The following is a 17,850-nucleotide window of genomic DNA, read 5'->3' on the forward strand; positions in this document are numbered from 1 at the left end:
TAAAACGATCCAAATTTACGTTTATCTTATTCTCCATCATTTGCTGATTCCAAAAACATATAAATATGTTATATTCGGATTAAAAACAAGCTCTGAAAATTAAATATATAAAAATTATTATCAATATTTTTTTTCGAAATCAATTTAAAAACACTTTCATCTTATTCCTTGTCGGTTCCTGATTCCAAAAACATATAGATATGATATGTTTGGATTAAAAACACGCTCAGAAAGTTAAAACGAAGAGAGGTACAGAAAAGCGTGCTATCCTTCTCAGCGCAACGAATACCCCGCTCTTCTTGTCAATTCCACGGGCACTGCCTTTGCCACGGGCGGTGGAGTGACGATGCTACGAGTATACGGTCTTGCTGCGTTGCGTTGCGTTCAGTTTCATTCTGTGAGTTCGACAGCTACTTGACTAAATATTGTATTTTCGCCTTACGCGACTTGTTTTTCCTTGCACGGACTGTACGTGATGCGAGAAGAATTTAGAATGGTGACTGCAGAAGGAATGAATGACCTTTTTAACTGTGTTTTTTTTGCGTGCCAAAGGGACCTTAACATGTTTAGCTGAAGGGAGGATTTCAAAACAAGGTTTGAGAGAATGGATCGGGTCACGGACAATTTTGATAGCTTTTCGCTTCATGGCAACTTGGTAAAGACTGGTCAGCTGTCGCTGGGGTTGCCCAACAAGTTTGCTGGCCAAGAATGCGGGGCAGTTTAGCCTTGTTTTTGACATTTATGGTACCGTACCATGTCACAATGTTAAAAACAAGAATGCTTTCAATCAAACTGCGATACACAAGTTCTACAACACTTTGGTTGACATTAAAGTATTTTAGCTTCCTGAAAAGAAAATATAAAATATAAGTTTTGTGTGAATATTTGTTTGTCCACTTAAAAGACTGTTGGGTCGAAATTTCTGTGAATGCATTGTTTTGTCAATAACAAACGTTCCAACAACCTACCTTTCTTGTTTTTTGTTCCTGAGAAGAAAAGTCTCTGCTGAGCTGTCTTATAGTTATAGCGTGAACATGATCACTAAAAGTCAGATTGTCAATTGAAACCCCCAGATATTTGAAGGTTTCCACAAGTTCAACTTCCTTATTGCTTATTCTCACTGTTTGGGGACAACAAACATCACTCTTTCCTCCAAAAATCATTTCTTTTGTTTTACTTACATTTAATTAAACGAAGCTGGACTTAAAAAATTCAAAAAATGAACTTGGGTGAAGTACTTCGACAAAGTTTCCTCGTCCTTCAGACGCCCAACGAGGGCCATGTCGTCTGCATATTTAATAAGGGTCAAACACCAGGAATACCTTGAAATTAGTGTTGGACATTCAATTATTAAAATGTTTTACACTATATGTGGGCCTATGCAAACAATGCGTTTCTAACAGTGGCATGCAACACAAGCACAAAGAAAGCAGCAACATAACGTGTGTTAGTGTGTGTGTGTGTGTGTGTGTGTGTGTGTTTGTGTGTATGTGTGTGTGTGTATGTTTGTGTGTGTGTGTGCGTGTATGTGTGTGTTTGTGTGTGTGTGTGTGTGTGTGTTTGTTTGTGTGTGTGTGTGCGTGTATGTGTGTATGTGTGTGTGTATGTGTGTGTGTGTGTTTGTGTGTGTGTGTGCGTGTATGCGTGTGTGTGTATGTGTGTGTGTGTGTGTGTGTTAGTTTGTGTGTTTGTGTGTGTGTTAGTGTTAGTGTGTGTGTGTGTGTGTTAGTGTGTGTGTGTGTGTGTTAGTGTTAGTGTGTATGTGTGTGTATATGTGTGTGTGTGTGTGTGTGTGTGTGTGTGTGAAACTACTTCGTGTTATGTAAAGCTGTTTGCTGAAAATGGTAGTGAACTGATTGACCTTTGTAGTCCAGATTTTAAAAACTTAACTCTTCAGTAATGTAGACTGGGTTATATGCATACTGTTCAAAAAAAGAAACGCATAGCTTGTAATATTTGGTTAATTTAGTTATATGGCTACAAGGATATCCACCAAACTGCAGAAAATGTTTATCTGGTCGTCGACCTTTCGTCCATTGCCACAAGTGAGCTCTGCACGTGACGCATGCGTTATCAGTGGCTACAATGTCAAAATTGCTCATTTGGCATGACCACTCGTCATGCTTCAGTGTAATCTCGTGAAACTCGGGGAATATTGAGCTCTCACCATGTCTTCCAAAACCCATAAAAGCGGATTGTTCGCCACAAAGAAATCAGACGACAATTCAGCGACGAAAGATGGCCCGATTGAGCAGAGAAGACCGCCAAATTGCATTGGGTCGTTTACAAGCAGGCCAAAGTCAAAGTGCAATCGCCAGGCACTTCCACGTGTCCCAGAGCACCATCAGTAGACTGTGGGTCAGGTTTCAAGCCACTGGCTCCGTTGCTGACTTGCCACGAGCGGGAAGACCAAGGGCGACAACTGCTGCTCACGACCGCTTCATACGGCTCCGCCACCTCCGGAATCGTTTCCTGTCGGCCTCATCTTCTGTCCAGGCTCTCCCCGGGCCACACCGATTATCGGACCAGACCGTGCGGAACCGCCTGCATGAAGCTGGTTTGAGAGCTCGCAGACCTCACAGAGGAGCTGTCCTCACCCGCCGCCATCGCCAGAACCGAGTGCAGTGGGGCAACCAGCACCTTCGCTGGACCGTCCGGAATCACTGGAGACACGTGTGGTTCAGCGACGAGTCCTACTTCCTGCTCCAGCGACATGATGGTCGGAGGAGGGTCTACCGGAGAGTAAACGAACGTTACGCGCCCAACTGTGTGGATGAGGCACCCGTTCATGGTGGTGGAGGCGTCATGGTGTGGGGGGCGATCAATACCGCTGGAAGGAGCACCCTGGTGCACGTCCAAGGGCGCATAACTGCCCAGCGATACGTGGAGGAAATTCTGCGCCCACACGCCCTTCCTCTTCTGTCTGACCAGGATGCCATATTCCAGCAGGACAACGCTCGCCCGCACACAGCACGACTCACCACCCAGTTCCTCACCGACCACCATGTCCAGGTGCTTCCCTGGCCATCCATGTCGCCAGACATGAACCCGATAGAACACCTCTGGGATGAATTGGACAGACGTGTGCGCAGGCGAGAAGAAGCGCCGGCAAATCACCGCGATCTATTGCAGGCACTTCAGGAGGAGTGGGACACCATCCCACAGCAAGATATCCGGCATCTGATCCAGTCCATGCCCAGAAGGTGCCGGGCAGTTGTTGCTGCTCAAGGCAGTCACACCCCCTACTGACTTGACAGCCTCGGCACCCAATCGCATTGATTGACTGATTGATTTGAAGATGCAAATGAACTGTGTGTGCATTCAACTGTGTCCATACCAAATTTCAAACAAATAATCTAAATATTGGATTTTCTGTTAATTTTTTCGAAAAATAAAACAAATTTGGCAAGTAGCAACTATGCGTTTCTTTTTTTGAACAGTATATTACGATTTGCAGGCAGTTAATTGTAGAAATGAATATTCAGTGCGAGGAAAATTTACGTGAGGCCGATATGCGTAACGTTAAATCAAACACTCCAGCGTCAAGCTTCCGGGATTGCATTCATTCGTTTTTAGCTGTCACCAAAACCACGGTAAAGGTCCATGAGAGAAACGAGAGGATGCTTTGGAAATACCAGTTGGTTGGCGATATTTGCTTTTTAATGAAATCTCCCTCTTCCGCATCTAATGTAAACTTATATACTGTAGCTCGTCGCATAAAAGCTTAGTGCTTAACAAGGAACATACTCAGTGGATAGAGCCATCTCCAGCCTGGGCAGTCATCGGGCATGCTGGTTTTCCTGTTTGGTTGTGAGCTAGTAAGTAAACGATTCTTTTTTGTTGTTAAAAACTGTTGATTTTGTTTATGTTGGTTTTACTTGTCAATGTCGACCTTCGGTTGAATAATGTTATGGTAAAATATAATATTTAAAGCTTTCAAGTTTTTTTATGTTGGTGATTGCAGACAAAATACATACCCGTCATAAACAAGCAATTATTCAGATGGGTAGGAGTGCAGCTCTTTTCTGAAGAGGCCATTAAGTCTAAAATCTGGACTACAAAGGTCGATTAGTTCACTACCATTTTCAGCTAACAGCTTGATTTAACACGAAGTAGTTTCACACACACACACACACACACACACACACACACACACACACACACACACACACACACACACACACACACACACACACACACACGTTATGTTTCTGCTTCATTTGGGCTTGTGTTGCATGCCACTGTTAGAAACATGCCAGTCAAAAAGTTTGGCTCACCAGTATTAAACCAATCTGATAGAATGTTTTTGTGCAACCCTTGTTTTCGTATTCCTTCAGGGCCAAACCGGTAGTCAAGAAGCAAACTTTGCCATTTTCCGAAAATGATTTCGGTTCTTGCTGTGAATGTGAATTGTTGGCAAATAAGGACCTTTTTAAAAACTTTTTGTTGTTGTTGTACTGATTGCTTTGGAATCATTTCTGGCCTCATTGGGGCGGGGATATAGCTCAGTTGGTAGCGCGCTGGATTTGTATTCAGTTGGCCGCTGTCAGCGTGAGTTCGATCCCAGGTTCGGCGGAAATTTATTTCACAGAGTCAACTTTGTGTGCAGACTCTCTTTGGTGTCCGAACCTCCTCCCGTGTACACTACATTGGGTGTGCACGTTAAAGATCCCACGATTGACAAAAGGGTCTTTCCTGGCAAAATTGCTAAGGCACAGTTAATAATTGTCTACCTATACCCGTGTGACTTGGAATAATAGGCCGTGAAAGGTAAATATGCGCCGAAATGGCTGCAATCTACTGGCCGTATAAAATTTCATCTCACACGGCATCACTGCAGAGCGCCTAGAACTGTACCCACGGAATATGCGCGATATAAGACTCATTGATTGATTGATTGATTGATTGATTATATATTCATTGTTTTTAAATCGCCATAACTTACATGGATATTTTCAAAACTATTCATCCGATTGTCATAAACAATTTTATGTATTGTTTTACATTTTGTTCCTGTGAATACAAATTCAAAAGACAATTGTCATTTTTGTTACTATTTGGTACTTGTTTGGGCAGGTTAAAAACAACTTTTTTGTGCATTTGTGAGAAAGCTGGAGAAACAAAACGCAGAGGAGTAATTTGTTGACACTAACAAAATGAGGCCGATATATGGGGCTCATGTGCGGTGCTAGTAGAGTGATCCGTCTTTGTAGTGTGGATAACACACAGCTTCTTTGTGTATTGCAGTGAACATATGTGACCCTCCACCACGAAATGAGTCGCATGTCACCTTTGCATGATTTTCATGTTTTTACATTTTCCTGAAGAGTTAAAGAGTTTTTTATTCTCTATCCAGTGGTGAAAACCGTTTTAGAAAAGAGCGAAAACTGTTTGAGTTATAAGCCTGTGACTAAGGTGATCCTCCCACTGCTACCATACAATCCCCGGACTTATATTAAGCCTAGCGCAGAACCGCGCGAGGTAACATGCGACTCATTTCGTGGTGGAGGGTCACATATGACACTTTTGTTGTAATAAAGTTCCAAGAAAATATGTTAGTTTTGACTGTGAGTAAGAGATGAATTCAAGACATCATTGTCAGCAAAATGGACCCTACAAATGCAATATTTGCTTTCATTATGTGTGTCATCAATAAGTTAACATCAAAATCATCGTCATTAATATCTGCATCAATTACTTTGCGTACATGATTTTGTTGTCACAACGTTTTAATTTATAAAGTCACTCATGCTTTTAAGACAGAAATATTGGCTTTGTGAACATAATCTCATTGGTAGTCCTTTTTACATTTAGTCAAGTTTTGACTGAATATTTTAACATAGAGGGGGAATCGAGACGAGGGTCGTGGTGTATGTGTGTGTGTGTGTGTGTGTGTGTGTGTGTGTGTGTGTGTGTGTGTGTGTAGAGCGATTCAGAATAAACTACTGGACTGATCTTTATGAAATTTTACATGAGAGTTCCTGGGTATGGTATCCCCAGACGTTTTTTTGATAAATGTCTTTGATGACGTCATATCCGGCTTTTTGTAAAAGTTAAGGCGGCACTGTCACACCCTCATTTTTCAATCAAATTATGTAAAGCAATCTTCGACGAAGGCCGGACTTTGGTATTGCATTTCAGCTTGGTGGCTTAAAAATTAATTAATGACTTTGGTCATTAAAAATCTGAAAATTGTAATACATTTTTTTTTATAATGCGATCCAAATTTACGTTTATCTTATTCTACATCATTTCCTGATTCCAAAAACATATAAATATGTTATATTTGGATTAAAAACAATCTCTGAAAATTAAAAATATAAAAATTATGATCAAAATAAAATTTCCAAAATCGATTTAAAAACAATTTTATCTTATTTCTTGTCGGTTCCTGATTCCAAAAACATATAGATATGATATGTTTGGATTAAAAACACGCTCAGAAAGTTAAAACGAAGAGAGGCACAGAAAAGCGTGCTATGCACCTCAGCGAAACCACTACCGCGCTAAACAGGCTCGTCAGTTTCACTCCGTTTTGCACAAGCGGCGGACTACGGTCATTGTGAAAAAATGCAGTGCGTTCAGGTTCATTCTGTGAGTTCCACAGCTTGACTAAATGTAGTAATTTCGCATTACGCGACTTGTTATCACTTTAAGTGGCACTCAAGGGCACTGTTTTGAATGTAGGTACAAAACAATTGTTTCACATATGTATCACTTAATGGCGCTTCAGGGTTCTTGTTTTCATGTTTGTTTGTGCGCGCGCACTTGTCTAGAGTGACATGTGATGTGATGTGAGGTGTGTCTTGCTGTAAACGTGTTCACATTGCAAGGCAATCGTATGTTGTGCCGCATCAGAGCTGCATGTTTCTGTCATTTCAGGTGCGTGCCAAACATGGACTGGGGCATTTCACGCGGCTTCTCGCTTCTCTGCTCTATTGTGATCACAACGTCGTGTTTGGTGAAAGAGAACCAGGAAGGGGTGCATCTGGACTGCAGATTCAACGGAATGACTTCACTGAATGGGCAGCCGACTGGCAAGGGAGCTTCCGTAGATCTCAGCCACAGCGGTATTTCAGCGCCACCAGATTCTCCCGAGACAGGTCTGGTAGACTCGAAGTTTACCAATCTGAGCTACAACCTTCTGAAAACTTTGATCGAAAACGCCTTTCTTGGACTCCAGCAACTTCAGACCTTAGATCTGAGTCACAACCGGGTTTCTGCGATACAGAACAAGACTTTTGTGGGTCTGACATCCTTGAGGACGTTGAGGTTAGGTTTCAATCGTCTGCGAGAAGTCATGGCTGAAGTCTTTTATGGACTAGATCAGCTTACAACCCTTCAGTTGAACCACAACGAGTTGTCTGTCATAGAGAACAACACTTTTGATGGACTGACTAGCCTGCAAAGGCTGAATTTACAGAGTAACACTATTTTGACGCTGGAAGTGCAAGCCTTCAAAGGTTTGAGCGCCCTGACCGTTCTCGACCTAAGCGGCAACAAACTACGGTACAAACATTCGTCCTTGCCTGAACGGGTGTTTGCAGCTCTCAGATCACTTCAAGAACTCTACATTCAAGACAACAACCAGGACGGTATTGGAGATTACCCAACAAACGTCTTCAACGACCTTGCCGCTCTGAAACGTCTTTCAATTGATTCGTTCCACGATGTGTATTTTGGAGCAGATTTTGCTCAACTGCAAAGTTTGCAAAATTTAGACATCGACAGTAATTGTAGGATAGGACGTCTACAGAACAAATCATTCGATGGCTTAAAGAGCACGTGTCTGCAGAGTATCAGAATCATCCATTGCACCAGACTCTTCAACATTGAAGTTGGCACCTTTTGCAATTTTAGTGGACTACAAAGTCTTGAATTACGTCATCACAGGTTATTAAGTCTGGACATAGTCCTTCAGTCGCTCTACGGGTTACAACATCGAAAAATGCAACAAATTATCGTAGACGGTGTGGGATCGCATCTTCATCGTGCTACGAGTTTGGATAAGAGCAGCACTAAATATCTAAGACAGATTTGCGTAAAACAGCTTATTTTGCAGGATTGCAACATTGAGCGTTTAACCCCACAGGCGGTGTACGTCGATGAAGACGACGACAGTGTGCACTTAGCCCAATGCGTGGAGCACCTGGACGTGTCAATGAACCAAATACGCGGCAACGGACTGGGTTTGCTCGGTGTTTTACCCCGCTTCAAGAGTTTGAAAAGCTTAAGGTGTGAGCGACAACGACTGTACTCTCTGCAGGATTCAGCTTGTTTCCTGAGCAACAATCCACAGTGTCGAAGCCGCCTAAGGTGGGGTGTTTTTTCTGGTATTGTTGTTCACATTTCTGTACCAACAAATTTATCATACGTCAACCTTTCGTCTGTGACCCACCGCAGTAACAATCTTCCTGCAAGTTTTAACTTTACATCAGCTCACAATTTAAAAACGTTGGACATATCCTATGGGCTCTTGAGTTCTTGCGAGACAACATTTTTGGGACTGGAAGCTTTAGAAACATTTGAGATGAACGGAGCAAACTGTGATTTAATAAATGACGATATTTTTGACCATATTCCATCATTGAGGCATCTGTCCCTGTCTAACAGTCGTCTGACTCAAAATGATATTCACACTCGCGCGCATCGACTGTTTCAACATTTGGAGCGATTGGAAATACTTGATTTGTCTCGAAACTGGCTGGTCGAAATTGAAGAGAGACGTCTGCCGATGCTGATGGATTTAAAAGAACTCAGATTATCTTACAACAGTTTCCAGACAATACCCGTGAATCTTGACCTTCACTCAAAATTGACCGCACTTGACCTGTCATTTAACAGCGTGCCCTCACTGACCTCATTGGAACGACAATCCCTGGACGACTTTGCGTCACACCATGAAATTAGGTCAGTATGTAAAAAGTGGTTCTATATAAATGTATCAGTTTTCATTTCGCTCCAACAATTCAATATATTTAAATTGCGTATATTTTATCTCAAAATATAGAAGATAATCGGCGTTCACGAAGCTATCAATCTGGTCGACAATTGTCAAACTGCTGCGAGTTGACCCAATGTCCGAGGTTTATTTTTCAACCTGAGTGTTAGCGGGGCCATCGGTTATACTGGGCGTCGCGCAAGTACGTTTACTCAAAGTATTAATATGGATGCACGAAATCAGACTAAGAACTGTAGAACCCTTAATTTTTCAGCTCGAAGCACACGGGATTTTTCAGAATAGAAGTCCATGATTTAAAAAAAATTGTTTAAATGACTCCGCTGCTGTACGCTATCTCTCAATTTCTTCGAGGAATATGCCCAAGGACAATTAAATATGAAATGAAAACAAAAAAATCGCCTGTCAAAATTATAACCAAAAAGACGGCGTGTAAATGCCAACGGTCTTGTCGTGTCTTTCCCAAGGATGGGTTGGATTAATTGTGGCACCAACGGTTTCCTTTTGACATGAAAACACAGTCCAGAAATTCACCAAAAGCAGACATGAGACCAGCAAATGTTCCAAAAGTAGGAAAGTCAGCCGGGGACCAGGTCCAGGGGCAACGCCCCGGTAGGGGGTTCAGGGGGGCAAAGCCCCCCTGACGGAAAATGAATGTTAGAATTATAAAGGCCATTTTGGAGCCTCTCCTGATGGCAAAAAATTAGATCATGCCTTTTTAAAAAGCTATAAAAACCACAAGAATAATATGTTTTAGCATTTTAAACAAAAGTGTAATTTATAACAATCACACACACACAACACTTACTTGAAAATTTTCAGAACCAACACATTTTTTCCACCAAGTCCGTATTTCACCACGCAGTGGCCGTTGTCGCACCACGTGCACACGACCTGACCGGGAATGGATATCTTGGCGATACTGTCGCCAATGAGCTGGCGCCTTTCTTTCTTGTTGATAATGACAATCACTTCTTTTGACAGCCAGTTGGCTTTCCACTTTTTTTTCACACTTTGGTCGTCGATCGTAAGAGCTTCCACAGCCGACAAAACAATACGGAATCCAGACGCCATGATGCTACCTTTTTCACCTTCGGCGTTTGGAGATCGGCAGCCAATCAAAACAACTCACAAACCGCCATCGGTGAATAATTAGGCCGAGGCGATAATTGTCGGAGATCGACAGCCAATCAAACGCGACCCATGATACTGCTATGGGTTCACGCGAGTGCTGGGGTACGAATGCACTGACTTCAGACGCAGACAGCTTCAGCTGAACGGTTCATACCACCACCCCCCCCCCCTTTTTTTTCTCAACGAATTTGCATCGATCTCAAGAATGGTCTGTGAGCTAAGGAAAATATCGGAATTCCGATAAAATTCGGACCAGTCCCATGTCTGCAAAAGGAGTTTTCCTCAATCCGTACAAGACTTTCTCGTGCACTGGCTTTTGTTTTATGCATTATTTGCCGAAAAAATCGAAATATCAACAATTTTTATATTTTTTCAGATTGCAGTTGACGGGAAATCCGTTGCTGTGCGCATGCTCTAATCTTGACTTTGTCCGCTGGCTCCGGGACACGTCCGTTATTCTGGACGGTGAGGGCGCGAGCACCCGCAGGTACACGTGCACCGCAGAAACAGGAGAGATTACCGACACAGAACAAGTGATGGCTGATATCGAATACCACTGGCGGCGATGCATCGGGCAGCGTGTGTTTGGGTACACACTGGCGGCTTTTCTCCTGCAGGTAAGTCAACGTCACAGTCCTTCCTGTAAAACCAGTTCGGTTCACCATCTCAGATCTAGCCTGACTTTTTCCTTGGGATAAGACCATCCCTCCGCTTAGACATAATTCATATCACTGAAACGGCAACAACTTGACTGCTTTCAGTGCGGAGTTTATTTGTTATCTGCTGGTCGATGTGAATGCGTGATGTATTGTGTAAAAAAATCCATCTCACACGGCATGCGCCTTGACTCCGAGTCTGGAGATACGCGCGCGATACAAAACTTCATATATAATATATAATGATATGACTTAATTCTGCAGATTAAGACTAATGCTAAGTGGCTTGTTATAAATTGTTTAAAGAAAAAAACTGCATTGTAAGCACCCTGGCTGATGATATGTTTGGTATGGGTCCCCCAGGAGGGGTACGTGGCTTTAAGCCATGCGAACCTGTTGTACATACAATACAATACAATACAATACAATACAATACAATACAATACAATACAATACAATACAATACAATACAATACAATAACTTTATTAATCTCTAAAAGAGAAATTGCATTGCTGAGCTTTTGTGTCCGTAATAAAACATACATAAAACATTCAAAAATAAACATTTGTTCTTTGTCATTCATACATTCTTGTGTTCTTATACATTTCTACAATTCATACATCAATATTCTATTATAATTATGTACATACATTTATTCTCTTTTAGGCCAAAAAAAAGGGCTGTTTACGGTAACATAGGCCAAAAAAATAGGGTCGGTAGGTCGGGATTTTTTTTATTTTTTTTCCCAAAAAACCATATTTTTACGTTATTTTGCAAAAAAAACCTTTTTTTGTTTCCTCCCCCCAAATGCCAAAAAAAAGTCTAGGGTCGCAGGAAAAAAATAGGGTCGGTCGGGTTACCGTAAACAGACTATTTTTTGTTGTTGGCCTTAACAGTCTGTCTTCAAAACATCCGACATCCTGACCACAATTGTTTACATGATTATAAGAATAGGGAGGAACAAGTATTGACCAGTGCAGAATTCGATTGCCTCGCATGTGTCTCAGCTTAGTTCGCTATCTGTATTATAAGTGTGTAGTTCAAATGACGTCATTGTGTGTTTGTTTGTTTAAAACGTCAATCCTTTACAAATTGGTCGATAGGTGTTTAAGGATTACATGGAGACTCAATCAAAATCTCCCAATAGTTTTAGAGATACAGACTTACATTTTTGTGAGGCTCTCGGTCGTCCACGATTCAGGAAGCACGGTCAAGGTTAAAAGACACCTAGGTCGAAGTACAGTGATTGTAACGTTTTGTCATAAATTAAACGTTCCAATAGCATACCATTCTTGTTTTTATTTATTCTGAATTTTCGAACGTTGGCGGATTTCAGTTGTGAACACTGTATGAGTTGCTATATAATTCTACTAGCAAAAGTAGCACACATAGTACACTTGTAATAGTGTTTACCATATAATTATGTGCTCCTTTTGCAAGGAGAATTCATCACACATTGTTCACAGCTGGTTACAGAAAGTGTGTTAAAAAGTGGAACACTTCTATTTACAGTGTGTCGTCTGATAACCGTTTGCGCAAAAACCATCACGTTGCCTTGTTTTAATCCTCTGGCTTGACTTCGTGAGCGAAGATTTATGAAGGCTTTCCTCGTATTGTTAATAATTATGTGACTGTGAAACACATCTTGTTTTCCTTGGTCGTCGTAGCAAAACCAGGCGACAGGAAAAAAAAAAAACATACAAAACAAGTGCTTGTGTTTTCAAAGCCGAGCCCGCGGCACCGAATAGAAAACTTTGTTCTTTCTTTCAAATTGGATTCCAACCAGAAGCCCGTCCGATTTTCTCTGTATGTTAATCGAGACAGTCTTTTTGCGGTTTACACACTCCTTTGAGTGTAACGCTCTATCTTATCTATAGACACTGTAGTGGAAAATAGTCATCATAACACCCGCTGCTTGTTGGTCTGCTAGCGACGTGCCTGTGCTACCAAAGCCAGACTCCTGTGTATTTTAAAGCCATTTTTTGGTATTACACATGGTAGAAACAAACACAAAGTAATCATGCGTTAGAAACGCATGTAGTGGTGAACCGAAAAGTAACCATCATATTACCCCAGCTCTTGGGCCCGCTAGCGGTGTACCAATGTTACTGGATATAGAACCGCGTGTATGAAGCCATGTAGTAAGAAACAGTAACCATCACACTGCCCCCCAGCTGCTGGGCCTGTTGCTGGTGTACCTGTGCTTCCGGAGCTGGACGCACGTGCGCTACTTCTGGAACGTGGTGAGACGTCTCCGCCTGCCACGCCGCCAGGACTTCGGAAAGGACGTGTACATGGTGTATGCTGACCAGGACACGGAGCTGGCCTGCCTGGATCTGCCTCGGTGTCTGCGGCCCTATGGCGTCCGTCTTCTGCTGAGGAGTCTGGAGGATGCTGTGGGTTCCGTCAAGGCTGAGAACATCGTGACTAACATCGAGAACAGCTGGAAGGTAGATATATACTAATGATTATCGTGATTAACATCCAGAACAGGTGGAAGGTATGTATTTTATTGATCCCCGTGATTACCATCGAGGGAAGCTGGAAGGTAGGTATATTCTAATGATCATCGTGATTAACATCGAGAACAGCTGGAAGGTAGGTATATTCTAATGATCATCGTGATTAACATCGAGAACAGCTGGAAGGTAGGTATATTCTAATGATCATCGTGATTAACATCGAGAACAGCTGGAAGGTAGGTATATTCTAATGATCATCGTGATTAACATCGAGAACAGCTGGAAGGTAGGTATATTCTAATGATCGTCGTGATTAACATCGAGAACGGCTGGAAGGTAAGTGTAGACATTCTACTCATGTCTCTTTCTTGCTTCAGATAATCTTGCGAAGTATTATGTCTTACGGCAGATTTTCGGGTGAGCTGTACTAAGTAACCAATCGGAAGAAAAGAATTGCAAAGATTCATCCATATACACTGTGTAACACGCACTCTCCACCTATCGCAGGTACTACTGTTGGTTCCGAGGGCCTTCGCCGAGGACGACTGGTCCTGTGGCTTCACGGTCCAGCAAGCACAGCGCAGCATCACAGACACGCTGCCTGACCGCGTGCTGGTGCTCTTCATGGACGACCCGAGCACCCTGCCCCCCATGGCCTCCCTGGAGCTGCTGATGCGCAACTATCCTGAGCGTAACGTGTTTCACGTGCACAGGGACACGCCTGTGGAGGACCCGGTCTGGCAGAGACTGGCTGAGGCCATCTTGGGGCATGACATTTGAACACGAATGCTGCTATAGCTGTTATGTGCTGCTATGTGTTGTTATTGTTATTGTTAATATGAGGTTTTTGTGGAAAGACATACTCGCAGCGCAAAAACAAACAAATGAAAAACGCCTTATTTACACAAAAATCAAACCATGACATGTGTCGCAAAAGCACTTCTGGTAAAAAAAAAAAACCGTCGTGTTTGGTGAAAGAGAACCAGGAAAGGGGGATCAAACCTACCTCAGAGCTGGAACATTTCGTTTTTGCCGCATAACATGCAGATTTCACCACGTTTATGCCATCCACTGATAGGAAGTGTTAAATATATGCTATTCTATCATCAGGAGTACATATTTCATCTACAAGGGCCTTATATTGTCCGTTTTGCGAATTGCGTCAGAGCTAGAACAAACCTAAGCTCCGCCCATATTGCTATTGCTCAGAGCTGGCACATCGATTAAACTAGTTAATTAATTTTGAGAGAAATCTAGAAACAATCTGAAAAATGTTTTGACGCCAAAACATTGCTTTTACATTGGCCCAGCTCCCCATTAGGGTTTGGGTGTTCTGTGTTAGTCTGTATCGAGCATAACCCTGAACATGCCCACAAATCTCCACTTTTTGACATAAATGATCAATTATTGCGATATATATATATATATATATATATATATTCATTATAGCATCTAGTTGCCTACATTTGGTAATACCCAAAGCATTTGTGAACGTTTCAAACCAAAAAGTATAGTGGAACTCTGCTTTAGACACCTAGTCTTTTCATGCTAAAAAAAAAAACACACAAAAAAACACCTTCCCCTACTCTACCTCCCCGGTTTTGTAAAGAAAATCTGGCCTGAAGTCTTTTCATGCGCAAAAACACAAAAACAAAAAAAATCTAAGCTTTCTGTCTGTTGCGGTTTGAATTTGAATAACGACATCCAATAAAGTCTAGCAATTACGTAAATCCTTTCTAAGCTCTCTGTCTGTGACGGATACATATGAATAACGACATCCAATAAAGTCTACCAACAGCTGCGAAAACTTTTAAGAAACTTGAAACACATCAAAAGGAATAAGTTGCACCTTGGGTCATTTCGGTCCTGAATTTCCCGACCTGAGCCAGGCAAAGCAGGAGAACAATACAACGTAATTCCTTTCTAAGCTTTCTGTCTCTGACGGATTGCATTTGAATAACGACATCCAATAAAGTCTACCAACTATCAGCTGCGGAGACATTTGTCTCGAAAAAATACGCCGAGAGGCGTTAAAGTTCCCCTTGGTTTGTCGCTGTAAAAAAATAAAAATAAAATTGGGATTAATGGTAGTTTTTTTGTACTACCACGCATATGTAACGCTATTTTGATAAAGTTGATAGTATTTACAGCTTTCCGGTCATATGTTCGGCTATCACTCACTTTTAGGTGGCAGATGTCCAGATATAACACGTGTTTCAGAATCTATATTTTGGGGTGTGTAACTTTCAATAATGAGTGTTGTTGGTTTTTTTAAATCTCAAAAAGTATTCTTAAAGTCTAACACATGTTTACACTCGCGCTCGCACTCCGTGTCTGTTGCTTTAGAAATAAACAAGTCCAGATATAACACATTTTTCTTTGCGACAAATGTCCAGATAACCCCCCTCAGACACGTGTGTGAATAGAATAGAATAGAATAGAATAGAATAATGTTTATTGTCATGAACCAGTAAAGTTATTGACACAACAAACAACAAATAATAATAATGCATTATACAATGCTAAAACAATCCGTAACAAATTTGCCAAGACGAACTTGAACTTCGTCTTCTAAAAATAAGTTACTTGGATTTTTGTTAGCATATTTCATATTGATATGTGAAGCATCTTCTTTAAATTCATCCCTTAATTTAACATATTTATTGCATTTATCTAGAAAATGTATTTCATCTTCTATGACATTGCATTCAATACAAAGACGATTTTCTTTAGGGATATTCTGATGTCTTCCACTTTCAATTTTTAGACAATGTGTGCTAGTCCTTAATCTGCTTAACATCTTTCTGTGTTTATTATTCTTAATTTGTATTAAGTATGACTGCATTTCGTAAGATTTACTGATCATAGAATAAAACTTAAGTCTGGAATATGTATCTGATTTTTCTTTTGTCCAGTATCTTATATATTCCTCTTGTTGTTTTTTGTCAATGGCAAACTTTAATTTGTGTACATTTAATGTAGATTGGTTATGCCAAACGTGACTAAAACCTAAGTTACAAAGAGATTGTCTAACAAATTGTAGCCATGGCGTTTCTGTCGGATGGAGCAACATTGAGTCATATAATTGATGTATATACGAATCTTGTTTGGAGTCTAGAATATGCGCCCAGAATGCTATTGTTTGTGATAACATTTTTAATCCTAAAGGGAACCTTCCTAATTCCCCCAGTACAGGTATCCACATAGCTTTTCTATGAACTCCAAGAAGGAATCGACAAAATTTGATATGAACAAATTCATGAGGAGTTTTGCTAGATAAACATGATCCAAAGAAATGATCAGTATTTGTTTGTTTTATTTTATTATTAAACGTAAACGGATACCAGATTTCAGCGCCATATGTTAATATCGGATTTACAAGTGAATCAAATAAATGTATCATTGTGTCTATTTGCACGTTTTGATTGCTGAAAATTCTGCGGAGGGAATGTGCTGCTTTATTACCTTGTTTACTTAAATGATCTTGAGCTGTATCAAAATTTCCATTCTTGTTGAATATGACCCCTAAATATTTATATTGATCTGTTACTTTGATTACATCAGTTCCACATTTAAATATTGTGTGCATTTTTGGATTTATATGACAAAATACTATAATTTTTGTTTTTTCTATGTTAATTTTCAAACCCCACTGTAGGCAATAGTTATTTAGATAATCTAACTTATTTTGTAATCCTATTTTTGATTTTGAAAGAAGTACTAGATCATCTGCATACAGTAGACACGATATTTTTGTATTCTGGTTAATGTATGGCGAATCAACGTCAGGCATTCCATCTGTTATATCATTAATGAAAATATTAAAAAGAGTTGGGCTTAATGTATTTCCTTGATGTACTCCTTTTTTAACCAATACATCTGGTGAATATCCACCTTGCATTTGTGTGCATATCTTTGTATTAATATACATGTTTTTGATTATATTGTAGCATTTACCTCTTATGCCAGTTTTGTATATCTTAAGTAAAAGTGCATCATGCCAAACGTTATCAAAAGCTTTTTGAAAATCTACGAAACATCCATATAATCTACCATTTTTAGTATTGATAATATCGTCTACAATTTTCTTCAGAATGAATATTTGATCCATCGTTCGGTATCCTTTTCGAAACCCAGCTTGTTCTTTTATCAAAATATTCTTTTTTTCTAAAAAGTTGTTGATTCTTGAATTTATGATTTTACAAAACAATTTTCCCAAATTACTACTAAGAGTGATTCCTCTATAGTTACTCGGATTCATTGGATCTCCTTTTTTATGCAATGGTACACTTATTCCAGTCTTCCATTCTGTAGGATAGTTACCACTTGTAAGAATAATGTTGAATAGATTAACTAATATTTTAGTCATATGATCTAAACTTGCTTTTATAATTTCATTGGTTATTCTATCTTTTCCGGATGACTTCTTATTTTTCAACGTTTTACATTCTTTTTTTAATTCTTTCTCTGTTGTGTGTGTGTGTGTGTGTGTGTGTGTGTGTGTGTGTGTGTGTGTGTGTGTGTGTGTGTGTGTGTGTGTGTGTGTGTGTGTGTTCTTGAACATAAATACACTCATGTGTTTATGAGTTACATAATTATATATATGCGTTCAGCCAGTCTGCATGTTTCCTTTCACAA

At 40.5% G+C, this 17,850-nt stretch overlaps 2 protein-coding genes across 2 annotated transcripts; both read left to right on the forward strand.

Moving 5' to 3' along the window:
• Positions 1-6,895: 6,895 nt before the first annotated feature.
• LOC138976925 (insulin-like growth factor-binding protein complex acid labile subunit) lies at positions 6,896-8,285 on the forward strand. The gene is made up of 3 exons (XM_070349818.1): positions 6,896-7,837; positions 8,093-8,235; positions 8,267-8,285. Exons 1-3 carry the CDS (start codon positions 6,896-6,898, stop codon positions 8,283-8,285), a joined length of 1,104 nt encoding a protein of 367 aa, XP_070205919.1.
• Positions 8,286-8,530: 245 nt separating this feature from the next.
• On the forward strand, positions 8,531-13,992 carry LOC138976927 (toll-like receptor 4). Its single transcript, XM_070349821.1, has 4 exons — positions 8,531-8,910; positions 10,470-10,710; positions 12,925-13,200; positions 13,720-13,992. The coding sequence occupies exons 1-4, from the start codon at positions 8,531-8,533 to the stop codon at positions 13,990-13,992; spliced, it is 1,170 nt and encodes a 389-aa protein (XP_070205922.1).
• The last annotated feature ends 3,858 nt before the right edge of the window (positions 13,993-17,850 follow it).

This window comes from Littorina saxatilis, linkage group LG9, assembly GCF_037325665.1.
Source record: "Littorina saxatilis isolate snail1 linkage group LG9, US_GU_Lsax_2.0, whole genome shotgun sequence".
NCBI lineage: Eukaryota > Metazoa > Mollusca > Gastropoda > Littorinimorpha > Littorinidae > Littorina > Littorina saxatilis.

Excerpts from the sequence above, each read along its gene's own strand:
- LOC138976925 (XM_070349818.1), top strand. The coding sequence starts at position 6,896 with ATGGACTGGGGCATTTCACGCGGCTTCTCGCTTCTCTGCTCTATTGTG. Across the intron at positions 7,838-8,092 it reads CCAGACTCTTCAACATTGAA|GCGGTGTACGTCGATGAAGA; the intron begins GTTGGCACCTTT and ends TTAACCCCACAG.
- LOC138976927 (XM_070349821.1), top strand. The coding sequence starts at position 8,531 with ATGAACGGAGCAAACTGTGATTTAATAAATGACGATATTTTTGACCAT. Across the intron at positions 10,711-12,924 it reads TGGCGGCTTTTCTCCTGCAG|CTGCTGGGCCTGTTGCTGGT; the intron begins GTAAGTCAACGT and ends ACTGCCCCCCAG. Across the intron at positions 13,201-13,719 it reads ACATCGAGAACAGCTGGAAG|GTACTACTGTTGGTTCCGAG; the intron begins GTAGATATATAC and ends CACCTATCGCAG.